Source organism: Lonchura striata, chromosome 8 (assembly GCF_046129695.1).
Source record: "Lonchura striata isolate bLonStr1 chromosome 8, bLonStr1.mat, whole genome shotgun sequence".
NCBI lineage: Eukaryota > Metazoa > Chordata > Aves > Passeriformes > Estrildidae > Lonchura > Lonchura striata.
In genome coordinates, this window is record NC_134610.1 from 39,177,656 (window position 1) to 39,200,576 (window position 22,921).

Consider the following 22,921-nt stretch of genomic DNA (forward strand, 5'->3'; position numbering starts at 1 on the left):
CCTTGATAGCCTTGAAAATGAAGTGACGCAGGATCCCGAACGCTAAGGTTACAAGGAACAAAATAACAAGGAGTAACAAAATTGATTTCTCTAAAAGGGGAAAACAAACATTTTAGAAACATTAAAGTTTCTGTTTCTGCCGGAAGGAATTCACACTTTGGAACATTCTTCTTCTTCCATCTGGCGGCGTCTTCTCTTAGAAGCATCAGCTACTTGCTTCCTGTCCCCTTTTGTCTGACCTGGATTCTTGGGGACAAAAGGTTTCACCCACTTCTGGGGAATCCACTGAGGGCCTGAGGGAGTAGCTACACATGCATAGCCACGACCCCAGGTTACAAGTTCATGGGGACCCTTGGTTTCCCAAGTTTCTGGATCCCTAATCAAGACCGGGGGATGCTGAGACAATTTGAACTGCTTGCCACGTGTAAAGTGATGTACAACAGGTGGACTCATGTTTTCAAATGAGCAGTTCAGAAAATTGATGGCAAACATGGCTTTACAGAGCCTCTCTCGTGGAGACATCCACAGAGCTGAGCTGTTTTGTTTTTTCAATACCTGTTTGAGCATCTGGTGTGCACACTCGACTACAGCTTGACCTGTGCGGGAGTGGGCAATGCCAGTTTTATGTTCCACTCCCCACTGTTGGAGAAATTCCAGAAACTCCTTGGATATATATGCTGGGCCATTATCTGTTTTGATAATTTTTGGAACCCCTAATACTGAAAATGCTTGCACTAGGTGTTGTTTGACATGTGCAGCCCTTTGTCCTATATGAGCAGGGGCATACACTGCACCTGAGAATGTGTCCACGCTTATATGAACGCATTCAAGGTACCCAAAACTCTGAATGTGTGTGATGTCTGTCTGCCATACCTCTGGGGTTTACCCCCATGCCCAATGATGGCATGGCCTGGAGCTGGCAATTAGGACAGTTGGTCACAATGGCTCGAGCCTGACTCCGTGTTGTCTGGAACTGTTGAATCAAACCTGGCACATTCTGATGGTAGTGCTGGTGACTCAGCTTTGCCTGTTGGAAGACATCAGGGAGATGTGCTTTTTTGACTGGAGCAGCAAGGGAGTCTGCTTTGCGATTCCCCTCTGCAATCTCACCTGGAAAATCAATGTGTGACCTTACATGCATCACAAAGAATGGATGCTCTCGGTGAGAGATTAAATAAATCAGCCTCAAGAGCAATCTGAAGAGATGTTCATTTTCTATTTCTTTGAGCACGGCCTGCTCCGCCCTGGACACTACTCCTGCTACATAGGCAGAGTCTGTCACCAAGATGATTGGCTCACAAAACTTCTCAAAAGCTCTCACCACTGCAGCCAGTTCAGCCACCTGGGGGATCCCTCCACACTGAGGACTCAAAATTTTTTCCTGTATTTTTTTTCCTGCAAAAAGCAAGATTCAGACTGCTTGATACCAACATTTCCTCTAAATCTATTTTCATAAATTAGATTATAAACTCTTCAGTTCAAGTTACTGAATTTATGTCAGCATGTTACACTTTATATGTTAGAAGCTCAGCCATGAGTCCATCTAGTTTGTAATGCTTGGCATGTTGAATTACCACCTCTAAACCAGCATCTTCCCTTTTTTGACATACTTTCATCTTCCCAAAGCAGAGGAGAAATGACAAAATAAATTTCATTCTACTCTGTTTTGACTTTCCTGTGATCACCTTTGGCAAGCATTGCTAAGATCAAAAAAACTTTCATTTTTAGTGAAATTTTCAAAATAAAAATACAGCATTTCAGCCAGTCTACTAGATTAGCTTCAGCATATCTAGTGTAAATATCCACACTGCATTTTGTATATAGCAGTGTGTAATTTTACTGCAAACAATATAATAAAGACAAATTATTAATTAGAAGAATGAGCTTTTTATATAAATGATAAATGTGTTCAACTCCATACACACACAGAAGGAGAGGCTAGACTGGAAGAGCACTGCTCACCTCACAGACCATGTGTGTCATCTGACAGATGTAAAGGTCTGTATAGACAGATCAAAATGCTTGAAGATAACATGTGTTTTAAAATAGAAAATAACTATTGCCATGACAAGCTATAATTTCAACATTTTTGACATTCTGGATGGGAGCCACCAGTTAGTCAAAACAGACTGCTGAACATTTCCATTACTTTATCTACCAACAATGGCCCATTTGTTCAGCTCCTCATGAGGCCCATTAAAAGGAGTCTAGATTTTCCTTTGAGGCTACAGCACTTCTCCTGGCTACAAATATCTAAGCCAAAGCCACGTGGAAAGCTTGGCAAGATCTAATAACAGAGAACAGAGCTGCCAGGATCTGCAAAGCAGGGCAAGAACTACTCTTTCTACATTAGGTAGCAATGAAAAGACTTTGCTTTCAAGGTTTGAGTTTGAATGCTGTGTTGCAAAGTATTTAAAACCTTCCCTGAAGAAGTTTAAAAGGAACTGCATGATTTTATATCCATTCTTGAATGGTTATAGTTTAGAATATTAAGCAGGCAAAGCAGATTGTGGTAAACAGCATACTAAGTAAAATGCTGCTATGCTCTTAATTTCCAAGTTATTTTGCTCTGTCTTTTAAGCACAGGAGAGTGGTTTGCAGGTAGAAACTTTCTAGAAGTCCTTCTTTCCTTACTTTAATATTTGCAAAACATCAACTCTCACTATGTGATGACTCAAAACTGTATTTAACTCAGTATTTTTTTCAAATGGTATTAACAAAATCTGCTTGACTATGTTTTCTCTAGATTAAGAGCAGTCTATATATATTGGCAAGGCATTTTTAGGTCTGTAAACATGCTTTATGAAAAACAGGAGCTTGCTGTTGCTTATTTTGCTGAATAGAATATAGGCTTATTAATTGTAACAGCAATTGTTCTGACTTTTGATTCAACCTTCATGGGACCTTTTATACTAAAAATAGAACCAAAAATATCTGGTGAATGAGAGAAATAATTCTTCACTTCTACCTCAACTCAAAGCCACTAAAATATTCAGAGGCCTATGAATGTGCATAAAGAATACTTATATTCCTCCTTGAGATTATCATCAGAATGCAAAATAATCTGCTGAGTGTGGTAATTGATCCATAAAATTATATCGGAATTAACCAGTTGTGCTTTCTTGAAATACCTTCTGGATTACAAAAAACACTACATGCTGATGGATTGGAAAAATTGAATAAAGTTTATGAACCTGGAGGACTATCATGGATACTTAAAAAACCTCATCTAGTTAAGACAAAAGTGTTGCATACCCCAAAAGAAAGAGAAAGACAAATCTCTCCTAAGAAAGGCCAGGAAATGACAAGAGTCGAATGCCATACGGTCTGTCCTCTGGGGACTGCATCAGTGTGTGCTGTGTCTGCCAGGAGCTGCACTCACCGTCTGCCCAAGCACCAGTCAGCAGTGCAGCTCACTGCTGCGAGGACACACGGACATCATCAGTGATGACAAAATAGCTTCGAAGCAAACCCAAACTGTCAGACCAAAAGGAGGCCAGGGAAGTGATTAATTAGTCTCTCTGGTTACTTAAGATGACTATGCACCAGGTCCATCGTTCCTGTGTAGGGCCTTGAATTAAACACTGAAATTTTAGTGCAGACAGGTTGGAACTAGATGCTATTTAAGGTCCCTTCCAACCCAAACAATTCTATGTATCTAAGAAATACAAATACATTAAGAAAACCCATATGCACATAGATGTGAGTGATGCCTCATCTACAAAGGCATGGGGAGGTAAATTATGTAGAAACTGGTTCTGTTAGAGGAAAAGGCTTACACAGAAAAAAGACCAAGCATGTCAACTATGCTATTTAGGTGCAGGTTCTGGAGCGTCATGAAAATGGTAAAATTAGCTAGTAAGGACTGAGAAACAATAAGCAAACGAACAAACAAACAAAACCCCAAAACAGTGCAAAAAAAAAAATCTTCAATATTGATCTGAATAATTGTTGTACAGTCAGGTAGCTTAGCTGAAAATAGATAAATGAATTTCAGTGATTTAAGGCTAAGCAAGTGTTGGACAGCAGGTCTTACTGGGCTTCTGTTTTTCAATATTATATAAAATCCAAACAAGTTACACCTAAAAAGTTGTAACCACTCTCAGAGATGCTTTAAATACATACATTCTAGTTCATCTTCTCTCTCCCTCTCTCTCTGTTCTCTAGTCCTTCAATTCACAGTATTTAAACCTCAAATTACTAACACTAGTTACTAGTGTTAGTAACACTAACACTAATTACTAGTGCCTCTGGGCAGGTCATGCCTCACCAGCATTCAGCAACTCAGCAGTTCACCTTTACCTCACAGACTCACAGAAGGAGAGCTGACACCTGGCATGACAATGAGCTTGTGGAAGATCTAAGCTTGGCTTCTTAATGAGTGCAGATTCAATGCTCTAGTCCTGAATTTTTTTGTATTTCAGAGTCGAAAGAAAAAGCACAGAGATTTTAATCCCCTCTTTGAAAGTTTTTCCGTATCGCCAAAAAAACTAAAAAAAATCATTGAAGACAATTAGTCTAACATAATACCCACAAAAATCTGTGGATTAGTTTTTCACCTTTTTTTAATTCAACCAAATTATCTATTTCAATAGGTACATTTCAATACATACTAGATTTTTTACTTGAAATTAATCATTAATAGCTTTGGACAAGAAAGAAAATTTGACTGCCAGTAGACTTCACATTAATACTTCTTTGGAAAAGAAGGGATATAAAACTACAATTTATCCAGTTCAATTATATCAAATTGAATATTGATCTGTCAGTCATAGGCAGACAATCCAAGTAATGCATCTAGCCAGGAAATTTCCTAACTTTCATGCTTATATTCTTTTCAGAACTATTGTAAAGATCTGGGTCTAGGTCATAGCAAGTGTACTTCTCATGAATGTTTCGTAACAGCTGACTATGCATATTATTTAAAAGTGGTACATTTTTATCTGCAAAGTAAATGTTAAGATTTCTGAAGGCAGCTGAATTTTTAGAGAAGCAATCTTTTAATGAAATTACTGCTCAAAAGCTGCATGTCTCATTACCCATAACTATTCCTCAAAGTCCAAAACTTGATGATAAAGCTGTGTCATTCCAAATTTCCAGCAGTTCAGGATTTAAATAGAAACATTTACAGGCTTATATTCCTGGCAAATATGAGTAACTATCAGACACAATACAGGCACAATTTCCCACAAACCATATTATATGCTAAAAGTGAGCTGCTCACTCTGTAACAGGCCATCTACAAAGGAGAAAATTTTAAAATAATCTCTTTTTATACATGTTCTATTTTATTCTACATTTTTGCAAGCGTCTTACTTCTACTGGTGCTTCTGCATTTCCAAACTTCTAGGTTTCTCTGTCAGTAACAGAAAGTGCTTGAAATAAGATCAAATCTGTTTACATGCCAATCCTTTAAGACTAAATTAACACAATCCACTTGATGTTACAGCTAGAAGTCTGACAGATACTTTGTGGTATTTGCAGGAAGCACTTAAAGCCTTCTAAAGCGCAGATGATTTTGAGACACCTAATCCTTTGTGCTCTACCTGGCACATTTTTTCCTCAATACCACAGACAATTTTTTGTGTTAATTTTTTCCCCAAAGCCTTGAGTCGGCTAAAAATTGCCTTTCTGTACAATGTCCTCTCCTCACACACTACATGACACCTGCTACTGCCATCTATTTGTATCTCCAAATGGCAAAGCTGAATGGCACTAGGGCATGTGCTGAAAGAGCAGAACTAAACAGGAAATTATTTTTACAGTCACAGAAGAGCCTAAGATTGCAAAATTCACAATTTGGCAATATAAAATGAGGGTGAATGCAATATTTGAAAGAACGAGAGCAGCTATGAAGGAAGCATTTTCATTATCTGTTTCTATACAGCTTTATGCAGATTATTGTTTCAAAACCTACACATCAATTGCTATCAATTATTTAAATATATAGCACATCCAAATTTATGAGATTTTTAAAAGCAATGTGTTGTCAATGTTTGGAGGCAGGACCTAAATAACATAATATCTTCTCAAAATCAAATAATTTAAATTCAGTCAAATTTCCAAAAAAATGAGAGAAGTGGTTACTTTCAAGGAACTAATAAACATGGTATAAAAAAATTAATAGAAAGCCATTAGATAGGTATAGCCTTTGGTTCCTTTTCCACAGAGTAGCTGATATTTAAAGCCAATAGAAAGATTCCTTTCAAAGTATTTTTTCTAAAATTTGCTATAAATACAGTAAATACAAGAGAAGTCTACTGACCTACCTAAGCAAATCATTAACAGTCAGACAGTTTGACTATGTGTATTCAGTAAGAGAAAATATTTTTTTAATGACTGCTCAATAGGATGAGACTGATACGATTTATTAGAGTTTAAAGCCTCAATTGCAAAGCATCCAATGAAAACAGATGAGAATAAAAAGCAAGGCACTTTTGACTGTCAATAAAGGCAACTGAGAGCATGACCTAAATAACATGAGCAACTGAAAGAGACATTTCCTGTTGCTGTGGTTTGGGAATAATACTCCTCAATCCAGCACCCCAGTGAGACTCTCCCAAACCAGCTTGCTCGCTCACCTCCTTCCCATTCCAGGACTGGATCTGGGGATTGGAGGCACAAAGGTGAAAATTACAGGTTAAGATAGGAACAATTTACTAGAAATAGCAATAAGGTAAGAAAATGAACAGTAACAGCAACAATATTAATAACAAAGGGTGTAAGAAAAACCAATTATATGGCAAGTAAAAGAGTACCAGACCATTTCAGTCACCATGCTCTTCCCTCTCAAACAGACCCAGAAATGAGAGAGTCTCCTCTTCCTGCCCCAGGGAAGTGATGAAAGATGGGATCAAATAACATTATGGTTCATCCATGCCCCCTTCCTGACTAATGTAAAAAATTAATCCAAAATTAGGATACATTTATGAGTTAAAAACCAATGTACATATTTTTCAGATTGACCATATATAGCTACAATCTCATAGACCAAAGCTGTTTATATGACAGCTTCAAAGAGATCAAGTTTTCATACACATAGACTCAGAATAGTTTAGAAAAGCAAAATAATTGAACAAAGCAGATAAAGACAAGAAGCCTGGTTGGCAAGAGAACAAGGCATCATATGAATAAAATATTTTCAAGTGCAACATCCTTTGCAAAAATGAAGGAATGGAAAGAGAAAACTGCATCCTGATTTAGGCAAATTGTGTGGAAGGAAAGGGATAAGGGGGAAAAGAAATATAATGCTGCTCAAATATTTCATATTTTTATTCAAAGACCAAATTTCAAAATGAATTCAGTTTAATACCAATAAACATTATTTAAAACATGTTTTATATTTTATTTGGAATTTTGGAATCAATTTGGGATTGATATTCATGGCACACAAAGCTTAAAAAAAACGTTTTAGGAGTTTGAGGTTTGTCGTAGTTTGACACGGAAAGAGAATTTTTTCCGGAAGGAAGAGGTCAATTAAGATATTGACCAATTGAAGGTGGACACGCCTCTGAGAACACAGAGGGGTTGAAAGCAGAATTCCCAGGGGAACTCGCTCTCTTTGGTTCCGGTCAGCGTGCAGTGCAAACCTCCCCTGCCCAGCCATGAGCTGGGTGGGGGAGGGGAAGCCCCATGGCCTGAGAAAGGTAGGCCGAAAGCCCCAAGGGTGGTGAAAGGACTGGAACCGGGCAGGCCCCTGCAGATGGAAGGGTGGAAGAAATCTGGGATGTCTCCATTCCCCCCCGCAGAGTTCCTCTCCCAAGAGGGAGAGAGAAAGCCGCAAGGAAGGAGGAGCGGGGGGAGCTGCTGCAAGGTGCCCAGTTGTGTGGGAGTTGCTGGATGTCCGGGCATCGAGCCATCCTGGGAGTTCGAACTTTTAACCCTTCCTTGAGAAATGAAAGCTTGTGAATTTTTTTCCTTCCCCTCCTCGGTTTGAAAGAGAGGAAGAGGGACACCTTGGACCCTGGGATGTTAGAAGGAGGAATTCTAGATGGGAGGGGGACAAGGAGTGGCTTTTGGCTGGACTTTTCCGTGTTAGCCACAACCTGAACCAATCTTCTCCTCTGAGAGAGACTATGTTTTGGGAGGATGCCAGTGAGTCAAGAGACCTGCTTCAGCTGGGAAAAGACAAAAGTTGAGTGAACAGAGAAAAGGTTAGGGGGTTCGTGGTGGCGCCCCTGTCCTGGAAAGGAAAGAGAAGAGAAGAAGATCTCTGTTCTTGAGCCCTCGGCCCCAGGGCAAAATGGGGGGGACTGTGGTCCCAAACAATGAAAAACTGAACTGTTGTTTTCTCCCCTCTTGGCAGGGCATCCTTGAAAGGAAAAATCCTAAAAGCAGTCTGTCCATCCATGCATTGGTGGTGAGAGCACTGTGTATGGAAAGGAGAAGGGTCACCATGGCAAACTTTTCTCCGGGCGGTGCCATGTGTGACATGGAAGCACAGGATGTGGAGCTGTGTTTCCTTGGGGGGTCTGTGGCACAGAAGAGACTCCTGTTCCCTCGATGGACTGAGTATTGATTGTCTGGAGGGTGGAAACCTGATTGGGGTCCAGATTGTATCTCACTGTGGTTTGTTGAAGTTGGGTGGTGGGGGGGAGGAATGCTTTGCAAGGTTCTCATTTGATCCTTGTATGGTTTTTCTTTTTTTTTTCCCTTTTTTTTCCTTTCTCTTTTCCCTTCGTAGTAGTAGCTTAATAAAGGGGTTTTTTTCTGTTATTAAGCTTGGGCCTGCTTTGCTCTGTTCTAGATTCCACTTCACAGCATTCAAGGGAGGGATCACATTTTCATAGGGGTACTCACATTGTGCCAGTGTCAAGGTTTTTTTCAATTTTAGGTCAATCTCAGTTCCAATATTGCATTTCCTTTTTCCTCCTCTTGCTGTTTATTTCTAAAGTAAGCAATAACAATAAGAACAAAGTTTCACTGTGTGTCAATAACTGACAGAACTTCCTTTCTGAAAAAGCAGCTAAAGTTACAGAAGTGTGCTATCAAACTAAGCACCACTAGCATGGAGTCAACCACTGCATTCAATGAAACACTATTTCTATTTGCACACAGTCATTTTTGTTTGCATTTCTGTTCAGAGAATTTCACTGGTGCCTTTTTTGCCTACTACAATAAAGTGCTTTACTTTTGAAGCCAAACCACACTCTCTTCCAATATGAAATCTGAATTGAGATGACAATCAAATATTCCTCTTACCTTGTTTTGGAGGTCTCGTATAATTTTGCTCTTCCTTTCCATTTCAGTCTTCAAAAACTTAATCTACAATTTTAAAGAAATGTTGAGTCGGAGTTGTTGAGATGTAATAGTTAACACTAATTATTTTTTGATGCTTTTAAACGCTTTGGAAAAAAACCAACTTCCAAATCAAAATCTTTGCTTACACACCAAATTGGTACAGGCCACAGTCAAGTATTTGATAAATCTAAGCATTCAGCATATTTACTAAAAAGCTTATAATAAAAAGAAGAAAATTGCTGTATGTAAATAGGCTTACTTTTGTTTTGTACCAGTAGACATAGTGTTTATTTTTCACAAGCTAGTTCAATGTTATCTTCAAAGAACTAATATTTAAAACAATATTAACTGATTTTCTAACAAAAATTTTTTTCCCCTCTAAGAACATATCTATCAGAGCAGGTTTCTAACACAGTTATGTTATTTGAATGCTACAGTGTTGGTCCTAATTAGATAAAGACCTTGCTTCTAGTCAGACCCACCTGTGGAATTAAGTGTGTTATATATGAAAGCATTCAAATATGGTCTTTAGATCCTGCTTAAGTCAATGACTTGACTTGGAAAGTAGAAATTCCAGTCACAATGCTTGAGATTGAATTTAATCAAACACAGTTTAAAAAATTATTCTTACAAAAGAGTTCTTTCAGGACTGAGCTTTAATCACATCTTATGGAATACAATGGGAGGAAGGAGGACATAATTATAAACTAGGATTAAAAGAACACATTTCTGTTACTTTGAAGGAAGATGCTTTTGGATTGTTCAATTAGCGAAATCCCTATTTACCCTATGTTCCATGCTGTTGATACAAAACTCTACACATGGTCAAGGGAAACTACAGTTGTTCTGACATTGCAACAGAAAAACAAAACTCCTGTAAGAAAACAGATTCAGATTTTAGAGACATTGACCCAAAGGTTAATGGTTTGGATGTCATGTACATAAAAAAATGAACACTGAATCTACATGATATGACAGCTGTTCTTATAATCATGTCCCCACTCAAGTAGACATGTCAGTAATTTAAAAAACATCACTGAAATGACAGCACTCTCACCTGTATCAAAAGCGAAGTCACAGAATGCTATCATCACTTAAGACAGAAATGTAGGTAGGGGGTCCATGAAAATAGTGCCACCTGACATACATAAGTAGAATTTCTTTTAAAAAATCTTCCAAAGTTCTGTTGCTTCTCTTTCGACCGCCACTTTGCTCTCGGGGGTTTCTCGCCGCTGTCCCCCGTCCCTCCCCGGCCCCCCGGGACCCTCCGGCTAGCTGTCCCCTCCGGGGCCGGGGTTTTCCGCGGTCCCGCTGCCCTGGGCTTACCAGGCAGCGTCTGGGTTAGCACGGTCCGAGCTGCGGCGCTGCCTCAGTCGCCGCAAGGGTTCGAGATAAAGAGACCAAGAGAGACCAATGGTATGCTTGTCCAGAGAGATTGTATTGCCTGAAGCATTGCAGTGACCAAAGGCCCTGGGCTATTGCCCAGATACAGTTTTATACAGCAAAATTAAGAGATAAGGTCTTAAACAATAGAGACAGTGTTCAGCTAAGGCACATCAGAACCACCCCAGGGGCCAGGTCCAATGGGAACTGCTCAGGGGTGGGGAGAAGGGGGTCTACAGAGGAATGCTGAAGCGGGACTTTCCCGAAACAGTGGAGCATACATAAATGTATCTTTTCCCTCAGTTTCTCATTCCCAAAGCCTTTCTAAAACAATGGGGCATACATGAATGTATCCTTTTCCTCAGTTTACCATTCCCAAGGCCTTTCTAAAACAATCCTCCATGCTACCATGCCAGCATGACTGCAACAATTCCCCGCTTTTCAATTACTAAGATGAACGATGCCTTGGGAGAAGGTAAACTGTGGCTCTTAAACTGCAGTGTCTTTCTGCTTGTCGTCTTCCCACCAATCGCTTTCCGTGGCGGCAGCAGCGATGAAAACCGGCGCAGAAGCCTTCGGCTTCGAGGTGATGACCTTGGAGACGATCCGCTTCAGAATTCCAAATGCTAACAGAACTAAAAACAATGCAACTAGAAAGTAAAAGATGTCTTTTAAAAGAGACACTGCCCACCCAGAAAGGTCCCAGTCTTTGAACAGATTTTTAAACCAATCCTCATTTTCTTGCTTCACATTCCCAATGAGGTTTCTCATTTCCTGAATGGACGAGTGGACACTCTGTCCTTTAGATGACAGATCAAAACAACACAACCCATCAAATTCTTTACATCCATGACCATGTGCCAACAGCAGGAAATCAATAGCTGCCCTATTTTGGAGGGTAGCCTTTCTGGTTATTTCCTCATCTTCTAGGAGGTCACTCAGGGCTGCTGATGTTAAATTTGCCTGCTTGGTCACCCAGCATTCTAGATTGCCTAATTCACTCAATGCTTTGGCTGCTGCAACCCATGGTAAAAACACAGAGACAGCAACTCTTTTGGATTTTGCCCAATGATAAATTTCTGCATCACAATGTTCATCAAATTGGCTTGCACTCCGCTTAGTAATTTTTTTCCCACTTTTTGCTTGCCCAATTGGAATTTGGGTCATGTTGGGGGAAGCAAGGGTCAGATGCCCAAAAGTACATGGACCTCCAATAAGACGAGATGGGATTCCTGGGTACGCTCTGTCCCCACAGATAAGAAACATTCCCTTGTCCAGCTTGCGTGGACGGAAATCAGTGGTGGATGCAAATTTCAGCTTGTAGACAGCTGTGCACCATTGACCTGCTCTGAATTCTACCTTGTACTGTTTGACATGCTCATATAATTTTACTTCTTTGGTTGGGGAAAAATCAAATTGAATGCAAAATTCAGCTTTTGCAGAGCCTAGGAGTTCTAATTCCTGGGGCTCCCCCTCAGCAGTGGGCAAATGTGAAACCCACCCTTGCCACAAAATGAGGGGATTTCGCACTTGTGCTTCAACTTGTCCTGCACCTTTAGGTATTTTATTTTCGTTCACCTGCTTTTGCAAACGGACCAGACTAATTGGAAACTCATCCTCCTTACTTGGAACCCCTATTAAACATGTGGACATCGGATTTTCTGCTGAGGCAGTGGACAAACACATATGATCCTGTTGCAAGGCTTGGGCTAGCGTGACCCACACATTTTTCTTGGGCTGTGGAACAATCCATGCATCCACCGTGGAAGGGTAGATGACCATTCCCTGGAACCAAACGATGAGCAGGAATGTGGAAATTGACATTCTGCTAGTCTGAAAGAAAGATAAAATCATACAACAAAGTGAACTAACTCTGAAAAAGATACATTTTGCTCTGCCAGTATAAAGGAAAATGATTCTCCCCCCTCCCGCCTTCCCCCCTTGTCGAGGAGGCCCTTCAGATCCTGGAGTCCTGGGGGTTGCTGCTCCTGAAGCAACCACCCTTTCCCGTGGTTTTATCACTGAGTCCTCTGTCATCAGCATAGCTTTCCTGGTGCACTCCTCGATGAGCTGATCGAGTGTGGGGGGAGGCGATGATGGAAGGGATAGGATGACTCGCTGACAGGCTTCATTTGCATTTGTGGTGACAAGTTCTAATATAAGTTGGTCTTGGAGCTCTGGATTTTGCACCCTCTTTTCCACAGAGGCTCGCACTCGATCCACAAAATCCATGAATGGTTCTGAAACAGACTGCTTTAAAGCGGTATATGAGACAATAGGGTCTTTAGAAGGCATATTAAAAAATGCACGTTCTGCTGCATCCCTGGACAGGTCCAACACTGCTCTGGGAATGCCTGCTGCTTGCTTTTCAGCTTGGCTCCAATCACCTTCACCCACTAGATGTTCTAAAGTGATTTCTTCATCCTCTATATCTGTGGAAAGGCTTGGACTTTGCAGAATCTCTGGGAGGAGATCTGCTGCAAGTCTTTTCCACGTTCTTTCCCACAATCTAAACTCAGACTGAGGGAGCAAGCAACTGAAAAGACGTTTCAAATCAGCGGGGACAAATGTCTTGAAGCATAGCGTAGCTTTCAAAATGCTCTTAAAAAATTCACTTCTTTCCCCAAACTCACGCTTCGTTTTGCAAAGTTCCCTAATACTATCATACGAAAGGGGCTCCCATTTGGCGTTCTGTCCCCTGGCATTATAAATCACAGGGGCTAAGAACGCAGGCTCGGTCTCTCTGAGCACTTCCCGGCTGACAGCCTGGGCGCTGCCGTTGCCAGGGAAACCGGGAGAGGGAGAGGGAGGAGGAGGAGGGCCGGCTTGTGAGGGAGTGGCCGCAGCCGGCTGGGCTGCGTGGAGCGGGGCAGGAACAGGGACAGGGGGTGGTGATGGAACTGCGAGAGGAGGAGCTGAGGGCTGGACCGGGGGCTGGAATGTGGGCTGGATCACCGCAAGGGAGGAGGGGTTGGGGTCAGGGACAGGCGGGGGGGGGAATGCGAGGGCTGGGGGCATGTTCTGGGCTGGCACAGGGAGCAGGAAATGCGGGGATGGAGAAGGGAAAACCGCGTGGCCACCTCCATCTTGTGGGGGCTGCACGGGAGGGGGAATGGGGGGTGCAAAGCATGGATTTTCAGCTGCGGGAGCGAAAGCAGGAGGAGGAGAAGGGTTAGAAACTAAATCTACATCTGCACAGTTAGTTTTCTCACCGCAGGGGGTGCGGGGGGGCACCGGGGACGCGACAGGGCACTTTTCTGCTCCCTGGGCGCCCTGAGTGTCCGCACTCTCTTTCACAACATCGTAAACGACCAAAAACATTCTCATAAAACCTTCTTTCACTGAGGGATCTCCTGCCTTTGTCCTTTCACTCAGCACTGCACCAACACGCTTCCAAAATCGTCTTTCTCTCACTACTTGCTCTGTTATCTCTGGAATACTTACTGATAACCATCTGACAAACTCTTTTACAAGGCTCTTAGGAAATTTGACACCTGCACTCAGCAGGGGCTCCTGAACTTGTTTATAAATCTCTTTCTGCTGTGTAGTCAGCCTAACACCCATGGCTGGCTTCACAGCAAATCTCAACCAATTACTGCAGCAAACCCAAAGTTCTAAAGCTACGACGGAGACTCCCGTCACGCCTGCGCGCCGGCGTGTCCCCCCATGGGCACACAGGAGCCGATGTCTCCTGGCCGGGCCCCTGCCCCCCAGTACGAGACTCACCCACCGCCGTCCTTTAGACACCACTGCAGCAACGGTTCCCGAACCCCGGGCGGTCTCCCGGGTGTGGAGAGGTGCCGTCCGACCCGTGACGACCTCGCCGGACAGAAATCGGCGTCTGTCTCCACGGCAACAGTCCTGCTGGGCTGTGTGGAGAGGCAAGTGCCTCACACCACCAGCGTGATCCCAGAGCTTCTCCCCGCAGAGCCGACAGCCTGCGTAGCGATTTATTCACACCGCTCTCCGCTCTGCAGCTCGCGGTGACACTGCGGTGTCTGGAAAAGCTCCTAGCCAGTGCACTGTCCACGACGGCTGCGGCAGGCTTGCTCAGACCAGTGCAAAGCCCAACGTTGGTGCGCCACTTGTTGCTTCTCTTTCGACCGCCACTTTGCTCTCGGGGGTTTCTCGCCGCTGTCCCCCGTCCCTCCCCGGCCCCCCGGGACCCTCCGGCTAGCTGTCCCCTCCGGGGCCGGGGTTTTCCGCAGTCCCGCTGCCCTGGGCTTACCAGGCAGCGTCTGGGTTAGCACGGTCCGAGCTGCGGCGCTGCCTCAGTCGCCGCAAGGGTTCGAGATAAAGAGACCAAGAGAGACCAATGGTATGCTTGTCCAGAGAGATTGTATTGCCTGAAGCATTGCAGTGACCAAAGGCCCTGGGCTATTGCCCAGATACAGTTTTATACAGCAAAATTAAGAGATAAGGTCTTAAACAATAGAGACAGTGTTCAGCTAAGGCACATCAGAACCACCCCAGGGGCCAGGTCCAATGGGAACTGCTCAGGGGTGGGGAGAAGGGGGTCTACAGAGGAATGCTGAAGCGGGACTTTCCCGAAACAGTGGAGCATACATAAATGTATCTTTTCCCTCAGTTTGTCATTCCCAAAGCCTTTCTAAAACAATGGGGCATACATGAATGTATCCTTTTCCTCAGTTTACCATTCCCAAGGCCTTTCTAAAACAATCCTCCATGCTACCATGCCAGCATGACTGCAACAAGTTCTAAGTGCTTTGACTGTGGAAATACTGATTTCACATCCACCTACTGGAAGAGAATGATGCTTTATTCAGCACTTACCTAGTAGTGACATCCACAAATACGGAAATTTAGAACATGTATAGATAATAAATATGAAGATTTTGCACAACAAAAAGTAAAGATCATAATCAAAATAACAGATCAAGATGAATGGGGAGAAGCACAATACAGCTATTTATTGTGGTTACTTTGCTTTTTCAGCTGTTCAAAGGAATTGCCAGCTACCTACCATTAAATACTGAAAAAAATATACTGATCTCCACTAAAGAGTGCTCCCTATCTTAGATCTATCTCTCAGGAGTATTAATACTCCTTCAAGGCACTTCACTTCTACTTATGAATATATATGAAATAATTAAAGAGATGTGATACCAAAATTATTATCTCTACATAGCTTGGCTCTTTTAGGGAAGAGACATTTAAGACAGTCTAGTACTATAAATTTATCCAGTAATATATGTTAGTTAAATTTTGTTAATTACTATTTACATACACATGCTTCTTATATCACTGATATGGACACCTTACATAGAGCAAGCATACCATTTTAGGTTAGCTGAAAGAAACCCAAAAATTAAAATTAACAAATTAAAAAATTAAGAATATTTTTACATTGCTTCCTTTTTCAAAAATAATAGAAGAATTATTTAAGAACTGATTATTTTTGCCTTTAAATTATAACAGCATTTTAAGGGTCTTCTACTAAATCTCTAACACATGAAGAACCACTTAGTCACAAAGTATAGGTATGGAGAGTTACATAGGAGGGATTTATATGACTTGTTTACTAGAGCCATTAAAGGGATAACTTTATCCATTTAAGTGTACCCATATGTATAGCTTCATGTTCTAAGGCAGATCAATCTGTATTGGACCATTTGCATGATGCTTTCAGTAAGTCTCAAGGACAAGACAATTTTCCAGAAGAGATGTAAAAATAATCCTTTCAGTCATCAAATCCTGAGAGTATAATAAGCAAGAACTGACATTTATACCCAGCTCTAAATTACCAGTGAAAAAACAACATTCACCTCTTTCCACATGTTGTTTGTCTTTAATTGCTCTCTGGCTGCAATTATGACAGTACATAATGAAAATCTATTGTCTTAAGGCTGAACTTTTCAGTACTAAGCAAGAACACTGCTTCCATACCCTGGAGAGAGTCATCCAAGATACTCAGAGTTTTGTGTGTTTCAGAGCTCATTATGTTTATTAAAGACAACAGTTTCCATCCAGTGGCCTTTACTCACAGCAGTTGGTGACCTTGGAATGTTTAAATTAAATTTTCCCCCATCAAAATAGAGAATGCTTTAGCAGATGGTAGTGACCTAATTCTAAGAGTCAGACAATCGTAGTTATCCATGACAGGATGGTAAAATCCCAATATAACATCATTACTGCACAGCTAAGGCTCAGCTGCAATGATATTCGGTTACCTCCAAACTCCTTGGATCTTGCTGAGGACTAAAATGAGCAGTTAAGGTTTGACTGAAATTCATTCATTAACACCTGACTATTTTGGCCAAATCTGGAAACCCTAACATACTCAGTGTTCATTTTCCTGGTCTACTTTTCAAGATATACTGTAAAAATTGACTTCAAAATACAGTGTAAAAATTTACTTCAGAGGAAACTGTCTAGGGTATTATGTAAAACATAGAAAATATTCTTTCCTTTGGGCAAAAAGTGTTCTACAGAGTGCTAAATACTTCTAAAAGCAAAGCTAAATAGATTTCACCTATTAGTCTTTCTTAGAAGAATGTAACTTTTAAGCTGCAAGTTATAGTTTGATTAGTAAATGAAACTTCCATCAAAGGAACATTTAAGACTTTATGAATAGTCATAAAAGCTTTTACTAGAAAAAACAAATATTTTTTAAGGGAAAAGAACTTCAGAACTTTTTATTAAAATCTTCAAGTATGGGGATAATACTGAATCAAATTCCTCACATTCTGTTAACCTTTTATTACATAAACCTTTATTCTAACCTTTTATTACTAGAAAACCTTTTATTTGTATAAAATAAAAGAAAATCTTTTATTTGCATAAACTTTTATTACTAGAAAAACCTACTGATTTAAAAATACCCATATTGTTTATGGTTCCTTTAAATAAGTAATATATAGTGTAACTTAATTCTTATTTCTCATAATGAACACTGAGAAAAAAAGGAAATTTCACAGACAAATTTTCTCCTTTATTCTGACAGACAATACTGTAACTGCACTACCAAATAATTCATTAGCATATCTTCTTTAAAATTGCTAGCATGAGATAAAATACCAACAGAATAGAATAGAAAAGGTAGATTAAACTTACTCTATTTAGCCAAACTATTTTTGAATGTTTCCATATTTCTTTTTCTCCCTCATCCAGAACCAGCCAGCTCTTTATATAAACTTTATCTGCAGTTAATGGGAAATAAGTTTTCAAACTTGCTAAAAATGTAACTATTTCTTAACATGCAAACATTAACATGAAGTACAGCCAAGCAAAGAGTCAGTCTCCCAAAAGCTCTAAGAGCCTTTTAACCTAATGAAGACATACAGAATCAATACTTACTCTATTTATTCAAATTAATTGAAAAACCTCAAACAATCAAAACAAGACACTTTCAAGTTACATGTGCCACTTGCTCTGTGCCTTTTTGTTAACAAAAGTGAAAATCAGTCCATGATCTCCAACTCTGCTTCTGGATGAAATGGCTCCACTTCACATTTAGAGATAACAGCTTGACTTTATTAATATTTTTTAAATATTTTTCACTGCATGAAAACTTAATACAAATTGCTTAGGTATTTGATGCTAAATACAGAACAAAGAACTTTTTCAACCTTCAATGATTGTTAAAGAGGACATCAGGTTATTTAGAATGATGTCTTACATATTTTATATGCATATTGTACACCTAAACCCAGTATGGTCCTTCCGAAATGTTTTTAGATATATAAATAATCTACAGTTCTAGTGTGAGACCATCTGTAGAGAAGCTCCTTCATAACCAAAGTCTTTCTGGAAGACTGTATTTGACCTTGAAGTTTGCAATGTAGAACAAATCTAAGATTTAAACCATCCTTACAGTTTTTCTAGTGTTTCTCTGCACATTTTATTATCCCAGACACAACTACTGAAACAACAGGCATAAATGTATCTGAGATCTGCCATAAGTTTTCTAGGAAAGGCCTGTCCCAAGACAAACTGCTGCTGCTCTTTGTTAGTGCTAGAGATGCAGGACACAACCCAGAAAGACAGCGCTCACTGCTGTTAAGATCCCTCAGTGTGATCAGTGCTCTGGAGGACAGGAATGTCTTTCCATGTCCTTTTATGTTCCACATGCCTCAGCTGCTGCTTCCATCCTCAGGAGGTCGTTTCCTACCCAGCAGCAGCTGCACCAGCTGCCCTCTGCCTGTACCTCTGCCGGTACCTCTGCCTGTCCCCACCATCACTTGAGCAGCTGCTCAGAACAGCAACCTTTTTGCTGCTTGCAGTTCTTGATTTGTCTAGGCTTAAAAGGGTGAAAAGAATGGATATGCAAGCATAACAACATTGATACCTCTGCTTCTGATGAACCATTCATGCAACACTAGTGAAAAGCCTTGCCACACATTGCACCAGAAGGCATGAATGTAAAGTCTAATGTATAGCTGATGTGACTCCCTTTTTCTTCTGTTTTGGTCAGAGTCCTTGAGTAATTTCCCAGTTATTTTTTATTTAATTAGACTTAATTCCTGTGAATTCTTACTTACACTTTTACATTGACCTAATAAAGAACACCTTCAGGCAGGTGTTACATATTGAATTACATACACGCAGTAAGCATTGTATTATGTCTCCTGCGCAAATGCAGAAAAATGTATTTCCACTCTTCCCCCTTCCACCAGTGCTTCATTAGTCTTTATGAAATGTAATTCTACTTTCATTTACTCTGATGAAAATCAAGATTTCTTTCATCAAGTCCTATAATATAAAATGTGCTTAAATTGGACTAGAAACAAGTTTCGCGATTAATTAAGTTAGAATTAAATTCAAGCTCTCATTCTCTCACTAGTCTTGCATTACTTAGACCTTCTTTCATAGATTTCACATTGTTTTCAGAAAAACGTGGAACACGTAGAGAAACCAGGTATAAAATAACCTTGTGTGTCAGTAATAATATCTATCTCCATTTCTATTGCAATTTTAATCTGAGGATCCTGAGGTACTTTTTGAATATTCATTCAGTCTCACTGTACTGCTGAGCTTCACTATGTACATTGTGCCCCAAGGAATAAAGAAGTAAATCATAAACCAAGGACACAGTTCTGACTTCCTTAGAATTATTAGCAAGTTTAATATACAAGTAGTGTCAAGTATTGGAATACAGCTCAAGAATTCAGATTCTTTAAGCATCTGGCACCCCTCCAAGCTCCCAGAGGAGCTTTCCCTGGTTTCTACACCAGGTGGTATTTTGCTACCAGTTAATGGCAGATATTGTTTTATGTAGAACAAATCTTGTGCTTTTCGAAGTGCTAGACTGGGACTGAATGTACACAAGGCACTGTTGCTCAAACAAGAAAAGCAATAACACCAACAAATCCATTCACTGTATTTGAGATTTATGCAATCCACACCTGAATTAGTCTTGAGAATCAAAATCTAATAAAAAGATTCAATAATTAAATGTTTTCCACCCTCCATTTGTAGGACTAGAATTCATTGTGCTGATAAAGTCAAGAGGAATGCATTCAATACTCCTGAAAATTGTCAACGTTCAACTAGTGAAGAAATGTTATTTTTCTTGTTTAAATCAAGCAGCTTTATTCATCTGAAAGTATGAAAAAAACTCCATCCCTGAACTGCTTCTGGCTGTTGTGAACTTGCTGAGAGGCTCAGTTGTTATAAGAGAGCTACAGGGATACCACATGTAAGAGTATGTAGTGACTACTTACACAAGAGAGGTACAGGGAAACTACAAAACCATTTTAAAGGAAAGAGGATAAAAATGGTTTCTCCACACATTTCTCATTGCACATATTTTGTGAACTTTACAACAGTGCCTTTTAAATATTTTCTCTCCCACATACAAGATTCATGAAGTGGAGAAAAATATACTGATAAAACTCCAGACTCTGCTTGTACTGTGAACAAATGCTGAGCTTCAAACTATCATCACCAAATTCTCAAACCTCACTAGTTTACACTGTAATCTAACAAAATGTTACATGATAGTTTTATCCTCTTATTTTTTTTCCTCCAAAACAAAAAAAATTGCCTCTTAACCACTGATGATCAAAACTCATGGTCAATATTCAAGTAGAAGTTTATTTGAATGGTTGCATTTACTCCATTCAAAGTCATGTTACAAAGTAAATGAAATTTCCTCTTTAAAAAGACTGCAGGATTTAGCTTATATTATTTATATTCAGCACAACTGGGAGCACTGTAAGTTTAGCTTTCCCAAGAAGCCTGCAACAGAAAGGAACTAAATCAACAACACATGCAGAAAATTGCATTTTCCAAAGAAGTTTAAAATGTTCAAGACATGAGCTCATAAATAATTTTTCTTTAAAATGTTTCTGAAAACTACTTTGTGTATTTAATTATCCTTCAGGCTATGCTGAAGTTCTCAATACAAGTTCAACAGGCTACCTTCACTATTCTGAATGTATCGGCTGTCACTTACCAGCTCTGTCATTTCTCTGCCACTAATTCTTAATGGTAGAGAGACAAAAGAAATAAAGAGTGCTCTGAAATAAATTTTAGTGAGATTGATATATTTTTTCCTGACAAACTCTTCTTTTGAAGGAAAACAGCTCCATCAGTTTGTCCCTTCACCCTTCCAAAATACCTTTTTTTTTTCCTTTTGGCACTGAAGTGTGCACTGTTTCTATTACATGTTCTTGGAAAACAGCTGAGAAGCTAATGACTCTTACCCCATTCTTAGTGCTAACTAGAAAAAAAATAACAAAATAAGTCCACAATATAAACACTGAAATTTAGTTATGTCTAATAATAAATAATAAAATCTAAACCAAAATCTGATTTTATTTTAGAACAACAAAAACAAAGAAGATGTAAGTTCAGTATCAGACAGCTTTATGTTGATGAATATGAAATGAAACAGGAATAAGGCTTCTGCATTCACACTGCAGTTATTAAGTTATTCTGAGAAGCTGTCTGCATTATTATTATTAGGCAAATCTGGCTTAGTAATAAACCTACTGTGGATTAGGAACTATTAGGCTCAGTTCCACTGCACATATGTGTACAACTGAAATTATTACAGGCATATAGGAGGTGATAAACAGGCTTCTCAATGAAAGTATTTCCACTTAGCTGACTTGAAAACTGATCAGCTCAAACTGATAACTGGAAAAGAAAAGGTGGAGAGGTGTTCAGTGTGCATTCCTCCTGAATTCTTCCGTGGAAGTCATGCACACACCCTTTTGAATGAGAAAATTTCATGCAGGCCATTTCCCCCTATGAAAAAGCAGCCCCTTCCTCCTGTGAAGCATAACCAAATTGCTCAAAGCCTCTCTTATCAGACCCAAGAATTGGTCTCCCACATTTACTGAACTAATTTATATAATCTTATATACTTCAAACGAAGCTTTTGTGCAACACTTCTCTACGGTTTTGTTTTGTTTGTTTATTTCTTTGTTTTCTTTTTTGTTTTTTCTTTTTCTTTTTTAGGAGGGGAGATTCTGGTGTGTAAATAAGCAGAAAGGTAACAGATGGTTGCTGGAGTCATGCCACAGAAAAAGCAGTGGCTGACAGGATGTTATCCCTTCACAGCTGCAGATAAAACCTTGACAGTTTAGGATAAAATTTCATTTTAAAAAATGTAGCTGCTGACAAATTAAAAAATATCCACTGGAGAAGACTGTGCAAAGAAGATTTCATCCTGCAGAGATGATTTCATGCATTTAAAAGAATTTCTAAATATATGAGAGAGGAAATGCCTTGCTGAAACAGAGATTCTGCAATTTGGCCAACCATGGCAAACTCAGGTAAAGGCACAGGAGAAATCAAATTCCTTTCTCCCATTTTTTTCTGAAAAAGCTAACAGCAAAACATCTAAAAGATCCCCGTGTGCCCACTTCTGTGCAGCCAGAGCTTTCCAAGACATTTGACAGCTATTCTCATGCAGAAAAATGTCAAGCTTTCTCTATAAAAAGGTATTGTATGGAATCAGAACTATACAGAAACCTAAAAAGCCATAAAAAGGGTAAGCCCTTAAAGGCCAATTTCTTGCAGGATAAAAACAAATTCCTTGTAAGGCCATAAATAGCTATGGTGTAATGTAATACATACTAGGTATGTAATTACCAGATCATTTCACCAAAAAAGAGAGGCTGCCTCTCTCTGTGAACCGTTGGACATGAATTACAACTGACAAGAACAGTTCAAATATTTGGTGTCTTCAGCTTCAGTAAACTTCACTGGCAGCAAAGCCCCTGTTGTGAGCAGGCTCTCTGCAAGCAGAGAACTCCTGCTTCAGATCTGCAGCTCCAAGTTCTGAACCAGAACTGGCACAGCAGCAATATCACACAGCTAACAGGAA

General features: G+C 40.0%; 2 protein-coding genes and 1 long non-coding RNA gene across 3 annotated transcripts in view; 1 reads left to right on the forward strand and 2 right to left on the reverse strand.

Moving 5' to 3' along the window:
* The window catches only part of LOC144246714 (uncharacterized), a 48,619-nt gene extending 39,409 nt beyond the window's left edge, over positions 1-9,210 (reverse strand). The window contains exon 1 of the mRNA XM_077785215.1: positions 9,202-9,210. The gene's annotated coding sequence lies outside the window, so the exon portion shown is untranslated. The remainder of the gene's footprint in view (positions 1-9,201) is intronic.
* Positions 7,512-8,719, forward strand: LOC144246715 (uncharacterized). The gene is made up of 2 exons (XR_013340395.1): positions 7,512-7,646; positions 8,306-8,719. It is a non-coding gene; the product is annotated as an uncharacterized LOC144246715 (long non-coding RNA).
* Positions 9,211-10,657: 1,447 nt separating the features above from the next.
* Positions 10,658-13,518, reverse strand: LOC144246713 (uncharacterized). Its single transcript, XM_077785214.1, has 2 exons — positions 12,249-13,518; positions 10,658-11,258 (listed from the first exon to the last, which is right to left on the reverse strand). Exons 1-2 carry the CDS (start codon positions 12,916-12,918, stop codon positions 11,113-11,115), a joined length of 816 nt encoding a protein of 271 aa, XP_077641340.1. The 5' UTR covers positions 12,919-13,518; the 3' UTR covers positions 10,658-11,112.
* Positions 13,519-22,921: the final 9,403 nt, after the last annotated feature.

Coding starts and splice junctions, on each gene's coding strand:
- LOC144246713 (XM_077785214.1), bottom strand. CDS start 12,918: ATGCCTTCTAAAGACCCTATTGTCTCATATACCGCTTTAAAGCAGTCT. Junction 11,259..12,248: donor ATGTTTAATAGGGGTTCCAA/GTAAGGAGGATG, acceptor CATTGTTTTTAG/TTCTGTTAGCATTTGGAATT.